Source organism: Taudactylus pleione, unplaced genomic scaffold (assembly GCF_031769625.1).
Source record: "Taudactylus pleione unplaced genomic scaffold, aTauple2 ptg000347l, whole genome shotgun sequence".
NCBI classification, from domain to species: domain Eukaryota; kingdom Metazoa; phylum Chordata; class Amphibia; order Anura; family Myobatrachidae; genus Taudactylus; species Taudactylus pleione.
The window spans coordinates 1350001-1366026 of NW_028284748.1; the positions used below are offsets into that span (position 1 = coordinate 1350001).

The following is a 16026-nucleotide window of genomic DNA, read 5'->3' on the forward strand; positions in this document are numbered from 1 at the left end:
GTTAAGGAAACATCGGCAGCTGTGGTCACAATCGATGTTTCTATCAATGGCCATCACTACTTTATACCATAAAAATTGCCATTTTTATGGTATACAGCATTTTGAAAAAAAATTTTTTTTTACAAAATAGTGTTGGATAAGTTCTATAAAGCTGTTCTTGGCCTAATTCAATCATAAGAAAAACCAACAATTTCGGAGCAGTTTTCGGAAAAAAGAATTCGTCAGTTAAGTGGTTAATTGATAATCAAGTAACGAGGGAATAGCCCACACCTGTCCATGAAATAGCTTTTGAGTAGATAGTCCCTTAAAAAGTGGGAGGCACATATAGAAACCGTTGTAATTCCTACACCGTTCACCTGATTTGGATGTAATTACCCTCAAATTAAATCATCTGAAAGTCTGCAGTTAAAGCACATCTTGTTTGTTTCATTTCAAAGCCATTGTGGTGGTGAATAGAGGCCAAAATATGAAATTCTGTCAATGTCCCAATATTTATGCACCTGATTGTATGTGTGTGTGTGTATATATATATATATATATATATATATATATATATATATATATATATACACACACACACACACACACTGCAAAAGTTCGGCACTCAGTACAGTAGAAACTGCAAAATACGGGGTGCCTTCCTAAATGAAACATATAGACACAATGTTTCTCCTATGAGAGGTATAGCTACCCCCAAGGGAAGAGAACAAAACACAGGAGGCACTCCCTTTTAGAAAATAGAAAAAATTTATATACTTATATCATAATGCAAAAATAGTACAGCAATATGTCATATGACATTTTTATTTATTTATTTATTTTCTATAAGGGAGTGCCTCCTGTGTTTTGTTCTCTTCCCTTGGGGGTTGCTATACCTCTCATAGGAGAAACATTGTGTGTGTGTGTGTGTGTGTGTGTGTGTGTATATATATATATATATATATATATATATATATATATATACATACATATATATATATACATATACACACACACACAGATGTGTCCACACCAGCCCCTCTCGGCACACCTGTTCCTGTTAGACTCCCCTAGCGCCGGGTGTTTTTCTTTAACAAAAATGGGAAGCACCAGGAGACTGCGCAGATTAATTTGATATGTGGCACTTGTATATCTGTGTGCGACTTAGGCCGGTATCCTATTAGCCATGATAAAATATCGCGCCCAAGGCTATCCAATTCGCTAATGCGGACACTTATCTTTTGTTTTTGTTTTGCCTGACTCAAGCCGGCGAAACCAAATTCGTGATAACAAGTCCTATTCCCCGAGGTCGTGGCAGTGAAAATGCATAGGTCCGCGGCATTTCGCGGATCTGTGTGTTTTTCATGAGAAATACAGAAAGTTGGAGTATGGAGTATGGACTTGCAGTAAAGTGGGGTCCCGTGACAGGGGATGCAAGCTTAATTGCATTGATCAATTTATGAACTAAAACCCCACTGTTTATTATTATTATTGTTAGTTATTATGGTGAGTGAAGAGCCCCTGTGATATAGATATATATATATATATATATATACACACATATGTCTACACATATACATACATAGTATATACACATATTAAAAAAATTGTGTGTGTATATATATATATATATATATATATATATATATATATATATACACACACACACATACATATATCTATATATATATATATATATATATATAGTGGGGGAATATTATCAATATTTATTAATGTAATAATTATTAATGTATAGGAAAACCCAGAAATAAATGATCGGATAATCACTTGGGAAACCAACCTTTTGTCTGTAGTGGTGTGCAGAGCACCTCCTCGAAGATTACACAGGCAGCACTCCTGGAAGAAAAAGTATGTGAAAATTGTTATAGCAGTTCTTCATTTCCATGCGCTCACACTTGTACATTACCAATTTCTGCATTTTCCTTTTAACAAAATCTTATTTTGCTACAATATGGTTTAATGGTTACTCACAGCATTCCAAGCACTGACTGAGCAACGTGAACAGATCCAGTTCTCCTTCACCAAATCTGGATGGATTCCATAACAGCCTAAAATAAATAGTATAAAAGGCATATAAAGTAAAGAGAAGACATTTTACTAGGCGTGCAAAAAAGGTTAATTTTGTGAACAGTGTATAAGCAAACCATAAGAAAAAAAAAAAAAAACTCACTGGCATGAACCTGTACACAACACTTGGCACAGGATAGCAGGGGGCTAGTACCATCATCTCCAATGTATGTGCCAACTGGTAATGGGTCCATATTACCCTGGCTGGAGGTAAAACACATTTCTGGGATAATTGGCTTTGTCCACTGTCCACGTTTAGACACGGAGCTGACAGAGTCAGGCATTTGAGAAATATCCTGTTAATTGATTGAAAATAGCATGAGAAACTAAAGTAGGATGGCATCAGAATATAAGTTACAAGAATAAAAGAAGAAAAATGAAAAGCAGATGTATAGCACTTTGGCAGCAGTATAAGAGTAAATGATTACCTGTCGGCAAGGAAAAAAGACAGTGCACACTGCACAGTATGGCTCTACAAGGGCAGCCACAGCATTGAATTTTCTCTCAGTCAAAAAGTTGTGTGGCTTATTTTTCCACAGGTGTGAAAGAAGGTTATGGAGTGTTTCGGGATCTCCAGCTTCTTCTTCACCAGAGAAAGGGATAGAATCTAAAAAAAAAGACAGAATACAGGGAACTTTATAACCATAACACAAGCCTGAATTCCACTTTATGACTAAAACAGGAGTTTTGTACTTACCGTTATATCATTTTCGCTGATTCCATCTGGGGAACACTGGACCATGGGGTTTGCTCGGGAGATCTGTAGGAGCTGGCACTTATTAAGCTAGTATACATTTAAGAGAGTAGCTCCTCCCTACTGCAACCCGTGGTATGCAGTAGAACTTCAAAATTAGCCCTAAACCAATGGTGAACAACATAGTGTAACTTGCAAACCAGCAATAACCAACCAACAAACATAAAAATTCACGTAAGGGTGTTCCCCGGATGGAATCAGAGAAAAGCATTTAACAGTAAGTACAAAAATCCTTTTTTTCAATATGGGTGACACTGGACCACGGGACGCCCAAAAGTCGCTCCAAGGGGAGAGTACGCTCAGCTTAACGTGAATGCAAATCCTTCCATCAATACTTTCCGGTAAAGCAATTTTGCTGATTCCACAGAGGACACTGGAGCTCAAGACATTGGGTATAGACGGTGGTAGAGCAAAGCCTGGCACTTTAAATCATTTATAAGTGTGACTGGCTCCACCCCCTCTTTGCCAAATCTGCCCCAGTTAAGGAAACTGAGCCAGAGAGGAGACGGAGAACAAAACAGGAAGCAAGAAGAAAAGGAGAACCACACAGAACGGTCCAAGGCCAACAAAAGGAAGAATAGAGTAACCCACTGCAGGCAACCACCGGCAGTCACAACAACATAATGCAGACATACAGCAATATAACCAGATAAACATAAAAAGGTAAGGCAGGTAAGCAGAGCTGGGCAGGCGTTCATTGTCACCTTTGGAATCGGAGAAATGGATTTACCGGTAAGTACCAAAATCCTGTTTCCTCCTTCATCCACCAGGAGCACAAGACACTGGGGATGTCCCAAAGCTTTCCTCCCGAGTGGGAGAGTGCTGAGAAACCTGCAACACCCTGCGGCCAAAACTTGAATCAGAAGCTGCAAAGGTATCAAACCTGTAAAATGTAACAAAAGCATGCACAGATGTCCACGTAGCGGCACGGCAAAGCTGTGACGCAGAAGCATCTCTGCACGCAGCCCAAGAGGTACCCACAAAGCTCGTAGAATGTGCCAAGATGGACAAAGGCCATCTGGCTAACGTCTGCTTAGATGAAGGCCACCGCCGCCAAACCGCATTATAAAGCACAAAAAGGGCATCAGACTTGCTCAAACCCGCTGTACGGGCAACATAGATATGTAGGGTCCGAACCACATCCAGGGAGTGGGAAGCCCCAGAGGAGTCCAACAAAACAGGGACAACAATCGGCTGATTTATGTGGAAAGCAAAACACAATCTTCAACAAAAAAGTAAGCCTCGTGCGAAGCTCAGCCCAATCCTCATGGAAGATAAGGTAGGGAGAGCGGCAAAAATGCACCAAGATCTGACACGCACCTAGCCAGAGCCAACAAAATAACCAACTTCCAGGACTGAAATTTTAAAGTCCACCTCATCCAATGGTTCAAACACAGTTGACTGAAGAAAAAACAGAACCCACAGGGAAGTAGGTGGAACAAAGGGAAAAGGAGCAGACGGGGGAATTTGTAAAGAAGTGAGGGAGAAACCACAGCCCTCACACCAGGCCACATATGATTTCCATATCCGGTGGTAATGGACAGACGTAACAGGCCTCCGAGCCCGTAGCATAGTGGGAATAACTTCCTGCAGAATAGCCAGTCGCCTTAAGACGGCAGCCTCAACAGCCACGCTGTCAAATGTAGCTGTTGTAAGGCGGGGTACACGAACGGACCCTGTTGAAGAACCGATTGTTGAGGTAACGGCCAAGGATCTTCTGCCAGAAGGAGCAGCAGCTCAGAGTACCATGACCGTTGAGGCCAGTCCGGAGCCACTAGGATGACTGTTGTGGACTTGCGCTTGATGCACCCACAGAAGGAGAGGAAACGGCGGAAAACAGGTATACTAGGCGGTACGGTCACCAACAGCTAGCACATCTGCCGCTACTGCTGCAGGGTGTTGAATCCTGGAGCAGCACAGAGGCAGCTGAGGGTTGAGCCTGGAGGCCATGAGGCCCATCTGTGGTCTTCCCCAATGACGGGTCAACTCAAGGATTCCATCTGGAGCTGATCTACAAACAGGCTAGTGTTGAGGGCCCTGAGGGAGGAAACTAACTGTATGACTTACATTGTCCCTTGATGTGCTATAGACAATCTCCTGCATGGGGGATTTTTTAAAAACCTCTAAAACCCAGCAGTCCATGGAGGATATTCCCACCTGTCTCTGAAACAGACAAGACCACCTCATACTTACACCCTGTCGGATGCAAGCTTCTCAGGCTCCTTGGGTCTTAAGCACTAACTTGACCAGGTGGATCTACCTCAAGAAGCTTGCCTTCTGGCCGCTGCCCAACCCCCAAAAAAACAAGATCCCTTAGGCTTTGGCACTGGGGATAAGTAATCCTACAACCCATGCAATCACATTGTTTAACTCCTCAAGGGAACGTTTGGACTCTCAGCCTTTCCAGATGTCCTGGAAGCCACTTGTGCTGCATCCTACGCCGGCTCAAACTTACACTGCAGCGCCTCGGATTCATTCTGCTAAATCCAGCAAATCCTAAGTGGTCTGAAGTTCAATAAGAAGCTGATCCGATCAAAACACTCCACTGGCTCTAGCCACCCATGCCATAGTCAGCATTGACCGTATGGACACCCCAATAAAAATAGATCGGAGGTGCCCCTCAAGCTTTTGTCTAAAGAATGCCGAACCTGTGACCAGAAAAGTGGCGGTCTTGGCCAAACAAGCACCGGAGTATCCACCTTAGGAGCATGCTCCCCAACAGCGGCAAGGAGAGACCCCGCCACCCCCTGGAAGTTCTGCACATGTGCAGGAGAAACCCTAAGCTTGTTCCTCACAATGATTGGACACCAACTTGACCAGCTCAGTCATGGACAGCTCAGCCATGGACCTGCCTTTCGCCTGAGCCCAATTTGGCTTGAAATTACAGGTACTGCACTAGAATAGAACATAGCTGTCAACTGACCTCTTGTGACAGTTTGCGCATAGAGCCCCTGAGTCCAACTCTCCACAAGGCATTTTAACTTTGCCTTGTACACAATTAAAACACATGGCCACCGCACCCCCTTAGACTTAGTGGACTTGTCCACCAAAAAGAAGACAGGAAATAACCGGGAAGGTAGCTGTATTGCAGATACACAATTTACATACAGGAATCTAGCAAACAGCAATGCAACACAGCAGATTACAGTGGTGTAATAAAACATAAAGGCATCTACCAAAACAGCCATGCAACACACAGCTGGAATGCAGATAATACTGTAAAACAAAATGAAACAAACAAGACACTGTTGTACTTCGCCTTCCAGACAGAGAGGCCAAGACACAGCAGCTGCAGAGAAGTTAGGGTCTGGAGCAGTGGACCTCATTCAGAGCCGGACGCTATTTGCGCTCGCTCATTCAGAAAAAGGGGCTATTTAAATTGAGCGCTCACTATTTGCGGTCTGTTGACGCCTCTATGTCTGAACGAGCATCTGAAACATGCGCTCGCTATTTTGTAAAGACGCCCCTTGGCCATATCATACGTCATCTCCGCTATTTATTTGATTAATCGAGTACATCGAAAGGCGTATGAACTGCTCGCAGTGCTTGTGGTAGCATTTTCCTACCGCAATCATGCGAGCAGTTCAGGCTAAAAGACAACCAAGTGACGTGGTCGATGACGCTGCTTTGTTAATTATGCACACCCATAAAACGCCCGCTTTGACTTTTTGGCACGCCTGCGTTCGGATCTCCACTCCCCGTTTTCAAGCATCTTCCCCTGTTACCACCCACAAACGCCTCATCCTGTCACTCAAATTAGCAGGCACTCGCTATTTTGCGAGCACACGATTTCCGACCGCACTGATTGGTTGTCGCATGCGCATTACGACCCATACGCATGCGCAGATGTGCAAACATCGCTCGGAGCGAGCGAGCGGCTCTGAATCAAGCTCAGTGTCCCCAGAGGCAAGCTGCAACTGAACTACAGAGGAATAGTGCCCTCCTTCCTGGAAAGTTGTTCAGCAAGATGGACTGCTCCACTGCAGGGGGAAGGCAGGAATTCAGTCCTTCCTCACAAAATCTCCCTGCCAGGGGACCTAAATGATACAGGACATTTACCGTTAGCCTGATACTGCGCTCCTCCACCTGAGAAAAGAGGAGTCATGAGTAAAACCAGTTAAGATTGCAGCCAACATCCTCGGTTGGCACAGCTACTGCTACCCTCTGAAAGGGTAACACCGCCGGCCGGCAACAGTTCCAGGCGGTCTCTGGAACGGACACCTGAACAGGAGAAACAGAGTTCACTTCCCTGATGCTCAGATGGCAGCGCTGCCAACAACCAGTGATCTGCATGGTATAGCCGTTGGAGCTTCCGATGTGTCACAACCTAGCTATAAATGAAAAAAAAAAACAACAACTTTCAAATAAAGACAAAGTATACTGAATGTACAGGGCTGCAGTGCAGCCCCAGTCTAAACAGCCCAGCTTCCATGGACACTTAAAATAACACCGTAGACCACAGGTTGCAGAGGGGAGGAGCTACTCTCAAAGGTATACTAGTCTAAACAAGTGCCAGCTCCACGAGCAAACCCATGGTCCCCCAGATTGGAAGAAATAAATTATATTTATTAATGTAGAATTGTGCAAAGAAAATGTCACAGCTTATCTACAGTAGTACACATAGGCAGGATTAACTCACAAGTTGGTCAAACATGTACAATAGATGGGCAAACTTGGCAAGATCTGGGCTAGTGCAACTGGAGCAAATTCATGAAGTTGGAAGGTAATTTCTACTTTGGGCCTACAGTACACATCTCCTCTTTACATTTACCAATATGCCTGATTGTGATCAGTTTGGTTTGGGATATTATCTGGTATGAGGCACATTTTGAGGCCACTAACACAACAATTTCTAATTGCAGTATATTGGTACAGACAGAGGGGCAGCAGCAATTGGCGACCAGGGAGTGGAGAAACAGGTTTTTTCACCAAATACTAACAGATACCTCAAAGCAAAAGGGAAATACTCTAGTAGCTGATAGAAAAAGCAATATGTGCAGCACAAATGGTGTAAAGGTTAACATTACTGCCTCACAACACTGAGGTCCTGGGTTAGATTTCCACCACGGTCTCAACTGTGTAGTGTTTGTATATTCTCCCCGTGCTTGCGTGGGTTACTTCCAGATACTCCGGTTTCCTCCCACACTTCAAAAACATACAGGCAGGTTGATTGGCTACTGACAAAAAATTATATATGGTAGAGAGTATAGATTGTAATCTCCACTGGGGCAGGGACTAATGTTAATGGCCAACTATTCCCTGTAAAGCTCTGCAGAATATATGTGCGCTATATAAATAACTGGTAATAAATAATAATAAATACAGAGATGGCCTGGTGCAAAATAAGTTCTGAACTCTGTTTTGTGCTGCACCACAATATTGACACTTGTGCCCAGCGACGGTATTAAATTGTTACCAGACTTGTATATGTGGGAGTTCCTGGTCACTTATGCACCTAAGGGTAAGAGCACGGGGTAGTAGGCGCAAAAAGGCCAATACTAGCACTTCAAAACTCTGACAAGGAGAAACAGAATGAGTAAAGTGCACAAGCAACAGTTATCACATGAAAATGATGGTAGGGGACGCATTCTAGATAATGAGGTCAAGGATTTAGAAATGAAGAGAAATTTTGCCAATTTGACAAGCAGATATGTTACTTACCATCATCGCTAGACACTTCCTGTTTGACAACAGACATAGGAGAGCGGGCTGGCGGCCTACCCAATGGATGACGTCTGCTCTTTTTGATCTCCATTTTAGAGAACAGTACAGGATGCTGATAGATGGAAGAATTAGAACAGTTAATTTCATTTAATTTAAAATGCTCCACAGCAGAAAAAAATTTTTTAAATTCATAGTCAGCTGAGTAGAGACTGAAAAAAAAAAAAAAAAAAAAAAAAAAAGAGAATGAAAAGGTATATAATGTGACTCCTCTTTTTCCTGGAGTTGAGATTCTTCTTAAGCAGACCTTAAAAAAAAAAAAAAAAAAGAAAACAGCTAGACAACACAGTTGGGAATATTGGGCTGCCATGGAGTATTTTCAAGGAAATTAAATTGATGGTAATAACTATACCATTTCCTTTTCCAACTCCATGTGTCCAAGCAATATATTACATAAAGTGGGTGGATTAAGCACAACCAATTAGAGTCGTTAAAACAAAAATGCAACAAAATAATGTTTTAAAGAGGAGATATTCAGCAGTGCTTTGCACAAATCATTGCTTGATCTGAGCCCTACATGTCCAAGATCCAGGGTTTTTAATCACTCTCTATGGTTCATTGGTTGTGGGCAGAGAGAAGGAAGTATTACCTGGTTGATATTAAAAGCAGAAACTCTCTTAGAATAGTAAAGTAGGTTTAGCTTGCAACAACAGGTTTTTTGGTATACATGTTTAAAAAAACAAAACAAAAAAAAAAAAAACACCTTACATGTAATTCTACTACTCGACCTCCAGACGGGAATGCTAACAAATTCAACAACTTAAGAGTGAGCCAATTGATGGAGACATTTTGCAAAGGTAACAGACGTTAGAGCATCTAGTACCAGATTATGGTGCCACAAAATAGCTATTCTCTATTCTGCTTGAAAAATAGATATCTTAACTTTTAAGGTAACAAGAGCAAGATCCTTGTCTAATCCATCCAGAAGAAGACCCAGAATCTGTGGAATGTCTTTCAAATCTTATAATACAGAGACATTTTCTGAACTTCAATCATTTTGTGAAAGATTCCCTAATACTGTAGCAATGACCACTCAGTATACACCATCTTCAAATGCAGTACCTTTGAATAAAAAAATAAATAAAATCGGTAACTGGTTCAGAAGAACTGGCCAAGGTTGAAGTGACCAACACATACCCCAGCTTAAAATTCCATCACACCAACAGAACATCTGTTACCTCTGGTACTGTAATTACTCTTTGCTCTGGTATCCTTGTAACTGGAATAGTACAGAGTTACCTTGATTTCCGAAGAATTGCAGTCAGGTCTATTTGTGGAAGTCTGAACTTCAGTACTAGTGGCTTGAAAAAAATGTCAGTAATGACTAATATAATCTGCTATACTGCTGTCTTTGCCTGTCACATGCACTGCAGAGAGGGATAAAAAACAATTCTTCTGGCTAAGATGTGATCAAAACTTTCCCCATCATAGTTCTCTTGTTCCTTGGCAATTTAAGGAAGCAACTGAGAGTCAGAAAAATATTCTGAGATGCTTGGGTATCAAGAGGTAGAAAAAGCTGAATATCATTCCATACTGCCCTCATTTCCTGACTGTTCATGTGCAGGCATCATTAGTTCTAGAGCTGCCTGCTCTGTAACACTAATGTAGGTAGATGAAAGCCACAATATTTGAAGCTGTATTCTGTAGTGAGAACAATCCACACTAGTTCTGAAAGATATTCCAAGATTTTTTAAGCCCTGGTTCTGCCAGCATCCAAGGGATTTATTTGCAAAATTTGTAAAAGATATGATCTAGGAAAATTGAAATGTAATCCCATAGAGTGACCAGATCCAGTTGAAGATCTTGCATAAGCCAACTTGCATTAGAAAGATTTCCTACAGCAGACAAAAACCATTCATAAAAGAGACAGACAAAACTTTATTCACACCATTTGCTGATAAATCTGGAATACTATATGTTGAATACTGTCTCTTGGCTGGTGTATTTCCATACTCCATAGAACAGCAGCTGTTGAAAAGGCACAAGAGAACTTTTTGATCAATTGATAATCCAACAGTGTTCCTATAATAAAATCCGGCTACAAGAAGGTCATCCAGATAAGACCATACCATGACTCCATGTTACTCAGAGCAGCCATAATAAATTACTATCACTTTGGAGAGTATGAAAAATGTGAGGAACTGAATGTTTATCTATAATAGAAATCTAGATATAAGCATCTTGTAGAATTTGGGAGATAAGGAAGTCCTAAATTTTCTACCACATGGAGAATGGACTGCACTGACTCCATACAAAAATGTTTTGCTTAAATTAATTAATTTGACTGTCTGGAATCAAGAACTGCTCAAAAACCTTCTAGTGATTTTTCTACTAAGAAAACCTGTGCCTGTGTGTACTAAAGGAGTAGGAGATATCATTTACCATTACAAATAAAGTCTATAGACTGTTGTGTAATGCCTCCAATTTTAACTGGGGAAGATGGAACTTTACAAATATATTCTATGGCCTCTGGGTACAGAACAGAACTCAACGTTGTAAACTATGCTGAAGATGTCACAAACCCAGTAATCTTGAGTGGCAAGCATCCACACTTCTGCATACTTTGAAACCTTGCCACTTACTTCTAGGTCAACTGCCACGGATTCATGTGTCACTGCGAGGCCTTTGGCCCTGGGTTTCCCGTTAAGGGACCAAATACGCTGTATAGGCGCAGTACCCCCAAACTGCCAAAAAACTTACTCCCTTGATCAATAAATACAAACATCTCTGACTTGGGGCAAATTATGTGATTTTATTTTGATGACCTTCTGAGTCATTGATTTCAGGTTTTCACCAAACAAAAAATTGCCTTCAAATGGAAGTGTGGTTAAACCATAAAGCTCTCTAATTATTGCTGAAGCCATTCTTCCAGATGAAAAGCTATTGTATCCAGTTATGTTTCACAATTCTATTCCTTTTTGCAGTACTTCAATGCTTTTATGTAAATATTGTTTATTCACCACACCAAATGTAAGTACTGTTATGAGAAAACAATGGTTTCTTAAAGCAGATTGCCTTTTTCTCGTCCATAGTGGGGTTACATCTGGAATAGTGGTCTGTACAGAAAGACGACTAATGCTGTGTCTAATTTAAGCACCCAAAGCGTTTACAACCTGAAAAGAATATATATGTATAAGTCTCTTAATATTAAGTCGACACCTGCTCATTTTCTGTATTAATAGGATCTTTAATTTCTCGGTGTACAAAACCAATGCACTTTCTATGATGTTCTTGGCGACAGACAAGGGACTGTGGTAAATTTGTTCCCCGTAGTTTCTTTTAATATGTTTAACTAGAACATTCACATCACCAGGGTTAAATGACAAGATCTCTCCTGACTCACTGCTAGATGACCATTTAAGTCCAGGAAAATTCAGAGAGAAATGGACCAGGCTGAGAATCATCTCTTCAGCCCCTGTATATTCTATAAATCCTCTTTTGTGACCAAAGTGTCCTGCATTGATGTATTCACCCATAAAATGTACTTTATTCTGATCAGGAGGCTGAGCCATGTGGCTTATTTGGGTTGAGGTATGTAATGAACACATACACCGATCAGCCATAACACATTAAAACCAGTGACAGGTAAAGTAATTGACAGTGACTATCTCGTTACAATAGCACCTATCAAGAGGTGGGATATATTAGGCAGAAAGTGAACACTCAGTTCTTGAAGTTGATAGGAGAAATTTAATTAGCCGTGGTAAATTAGCGTATGCTAATTGATCCCCCAATTAGCCCTGAAGTGCAGCTGCATCAGGGATTTTCTTTTCGGGACCTCAGCAATCTTCCAAAACCCCCCCCAGAAAATTAGAAAACACATAGGTCTGTGAAGGAGTTGGGTACGGGATTCCGGCACCCACAACACCAGCGCTCAGAATCCCAACCCGTTTGAAATAGACACCTGTAGGTAAGTACCCTAACCCTGTCCCTAATCCTCCTCATTTCTCCTCCCCCCCCCCGCCCCAGCAGGCTAAATCTAACTCTCCCCCTAGTGCAGTGGCTCCCAAACACTGTCCTCAGGGCTCCCCAAAAGTTCAGGTTTTACAGATACCCATTATTGAGCACAGGTGGTTAAATCAAATTGACTGAGATACTAATTAAGTCACCTGTGTTGGATATCTCTAATACCTGAACTGTTGCGGAGCCCGAGGACCGTGTTTGGGAACCTCTGCCCTAGTGCCTAACCATAAGCCCAGCCTTGTTGTCCTGCGAAAACTAGATGGTCGTCTCGGAGGATGGAAGGACCGAAAAGAAACCTGCATAGATTTTATTGTAGCCGTAGATGGCAGACCTGCTGACTTTGAAGCTGCCAGAGTAGCTATTATCTTATCTAAATCTTCTCCAAAAAGTACTTTCCCATAGAAAGGTAAGACTACCAGAGCCACCTTTGATCCTGTATCAGCTTTCCAGGATCTTAACCAAATGGCCCTACGTGCCACTATTGAAGCTGCTGATGCCTTAGAAGCTAAAATTCCAGCACCTACAGCAGCTCCTCCCAAATAGGAAGCAGCTTCTCGTATCTGAGAGATATACACCATCTGTTCTCTGGTAGCATCTGGTAGAGAATCTTCCAATGCCCCAATCCATTCTTCAACAGCGTTGGCTACCCAGGCTCCAGCCGTAGCCGGACGAGTAACAGCTCCAAACGAAGATAATATTGTTTTTAAATATGCTTACATTTTTTCTATCTGTGAAATCCTTCAGAGAAGATGCTGACGGAATAAGCAATGTATCATTTCTGATTAAGTGTGTCAAATGAGCATCCACAGTAGGAGGTACCTCCCACTTAGTACATACAGAAGCTGGGAAAGGATACAACGATTTTATACTTTTATTCACATAAAACAGTTTGTCCGGGTGACCCCATAACTCTTCCATCAGCTCAGTGAGCTGCTCGGATATAGGATAATCTGCTTTGGCCACCTTCTGGCGGTGTTTAAACACTGGAGGCTTCTTTCTATGGGTTGGTTCATCATCCTGAATATCTAGGATTGATTTAACCGCCCTCACCAAAGAAGGAACATCCACTGTGGACAGATGGTCCTCCTCCTCCGAACTAGACCCTGGTGAAGAATCCTGTGCATCATCTGATTCTTCTGAGGATGCGTCTGAATCCATATGTTGAACAGACTGATTAAAAGATAGCTTACGCTTAGGCGCCTTAGTAACTACCGGTCTACTTTCAACTTTAGACTGTGCCATACTCTCACTAGAATGGCCATAAACATCCTTCCAGGAAGTATACATAGGAGGTGCAAACATGGCATGCTGTGGACACCCCATCGAAGTAGGCAGTGTGGGAGCAGTCATACGATCCACAAACTGCTTCATTACTTGGGACAAAGACGACACCCAAGATGGCTCTTATACAGGGACAGGTAAACTGGACTGGTGAGGTAGCTCTTTATACACACACAACCCATCCCTTACTTCCTGAGAGAACAAACTGGCCATACAAAATTTACATGAAGCCAGCACAGGGTACTCCCCCCTCCTATTTACCTTTATCCTTTTACATGTTCAAGATAAAGGCAATACATGCAATGCTATGTGACAACCGTCACAAATACTTAGTGAATGTGAAGTACCCAAAGAAAAACCTCCATCCCACAGGGATGTAGAGAAAAAAAACAGTGAGTTATAATTGACAGACAGAAATGAAAGACAGTATCAATAGAGCAGCTAGCAAACAGTCACATACAAAGTATATGAAATAAAATTACAATAAACTCAATAAATCAACTACACAAATCAAGGAATGGTAGGAAATAGAGCACTATATACCATATCCAAGGGAGAGGTATACAAGGAGACTGACCCAAACCCTCCCGAGACCAACAGCTACAGCAGTGCACCGATAGTGAACCGTGCGCATCTCATATACACGTGGAGGGTAGGCGGAGCAACTCAGACGCGTAAAAGAGTCTACCTCCCCCTAAGCTGCATCAACCAGCCAGGTGCGCTAGCCTCATGGCCGCAGAAGAGTTTGCTGCTGATCCCCGGTGTCAAATGATAAGGCCCCGGGCAGTCTAGTGAGGACGCGGACAGTCCGGGACTTGACAGCAGCGGCTTCTGGTGCGTCTCCAGCGAGGACTGCTGCGTGAGATTCCCCGTAAGTGAGGAATCGCCTTGCCTGACATCTCCGTGCGTCCGGTTGCTGTCCGGGTCCCAGCATCGCTGCTAGCAAGCTCAGCCGTGACCCGCCGGAATCACCAGAGATGTTACTGGTGTTGGTAGATGGAGTCGCAGCAGGTGCATCTTAATTCAGACGCTAAGTAGTGCCAACCCAAAAACATAGAAAATAAAACATAAAATAAAAGCTTAGGACTGCCTGAGCAGTCTCGTTACAAAGGTGTGTCTTAATCCTGCCGCACCAAACAACCAACTGAAGGCCTGTGGCTAGGGGCGGAGTATATATGGAGGAGGCATCATGGGAGCTGAAAGCTTTAACTGTTTGGTGCCTGGATCTTCCCAACCACATTATCCCATGGTATCCCTATGGACCCTGAAGAAAACAATACACACACACACATACACACACACACACGGGAGGGAACTGAGTGTTCCACAGATGGACTCAGAGGAATTGATTTTACGGTGAGTAACAAGAAAATCATCTGTCCTCTTTCGTCTTACCTGGGGAATATGGACGCTGGGACTTCCCAAAGCAAGCCTCAGCAGGAGGGGGTGTCACGCACCGGCTTAGCCGTGCCCAAACCTGATGCCCAAAAGTGGATCAAAGCGTGAAAGGCATGGCCACAAAATATGGAGCCTGAAGAGGTGGAGAACACTGGATGAAGGACAGAGAGCCAAATGGCTGCCCAACTGAAGCAGCTAAGAATACCAGAAAACGTAGGCCAGGAGAATGCACCCGAAAAAGCAGACCCCGGCCAACTCAAAGGGACAGAAACAAACTTAAAATCAGAAGGGATCCTGGGAGTCAGAGACCACTTGGAGGCAGATACTTCCCACCAGTGAGCGGTGGCCTGTCCCACAGCCAATGTGGCCAGAAACACAGACCCCCACACATCTGGCAAACGGACCCCAGAAGCGGAAAGTCTGCAAAGTGAAAAAGCCGGAAAAATAACATGCAGATGGAGCAGGAAGCGAAGAGCACTGCCGAGAGGAAACAATGGTCAACAGAACGCCCTCGTCCAAAGAAACCACCACAGGTTCTCACTCATCTAGCCTCAATATGCCATGAGGCACAATATGCCTGGTGTGAGTGAGCTGTCAGGTCCTGTGCAACTTTGCTAGCGTTGAGAGTCTTTTTTTGCCATAAATGCATCTAAGTCGACTAGGAAGCACCAGGAGAATGTGCCGATTAATTTGATATATGACAGTTGTATATCTGTGTGTGACTGAGACTGGAAACAGAACTTGGCGTGGGAAAAAAGCGGTGACTGCTGCATCATAGCACTTTGCATGCTGATTGAGAGACTAAGGCCAGTATCCCTAGTACTAAAGAAAAACTTTTGTTC

General features: G+C 42.8%; 1 protein-coding gene across 1 annotated transcript in view; it reads right to left on the reverse strand.

Annotated features, from left to right (window-relative positions):
• The window catches only part of LOC148508745 (lysine-specific demethylase 4B-like), a 187639-nt gene that overhangs the window by 83256 nt on the left and 88357 nt on the right, over positions 1-16026 (reverse strand). Inside the window, exons 13-17 of the mRNA XM_088444080.1 lie at positions 8483-8597; positions 2496-2674; positions 2171-2363; positions 1972-2048; positions 1781-1836 (exon numbers count right to left, since the gene is read on the reverse strand). Coding sequence (XP_088300206.1) covers positions 1781-1836; positions 1972-2048; positions 2171-2363; positions 2496-2674; positions 8483-8597 — 620 coding nt within the window. The remainder of the gene's footprint in view (positions 1-1780; positions 1837-1971; positions 2049-2170; positions 2364-2495; positions 2675-8482; positions 8598-16026) is intronic.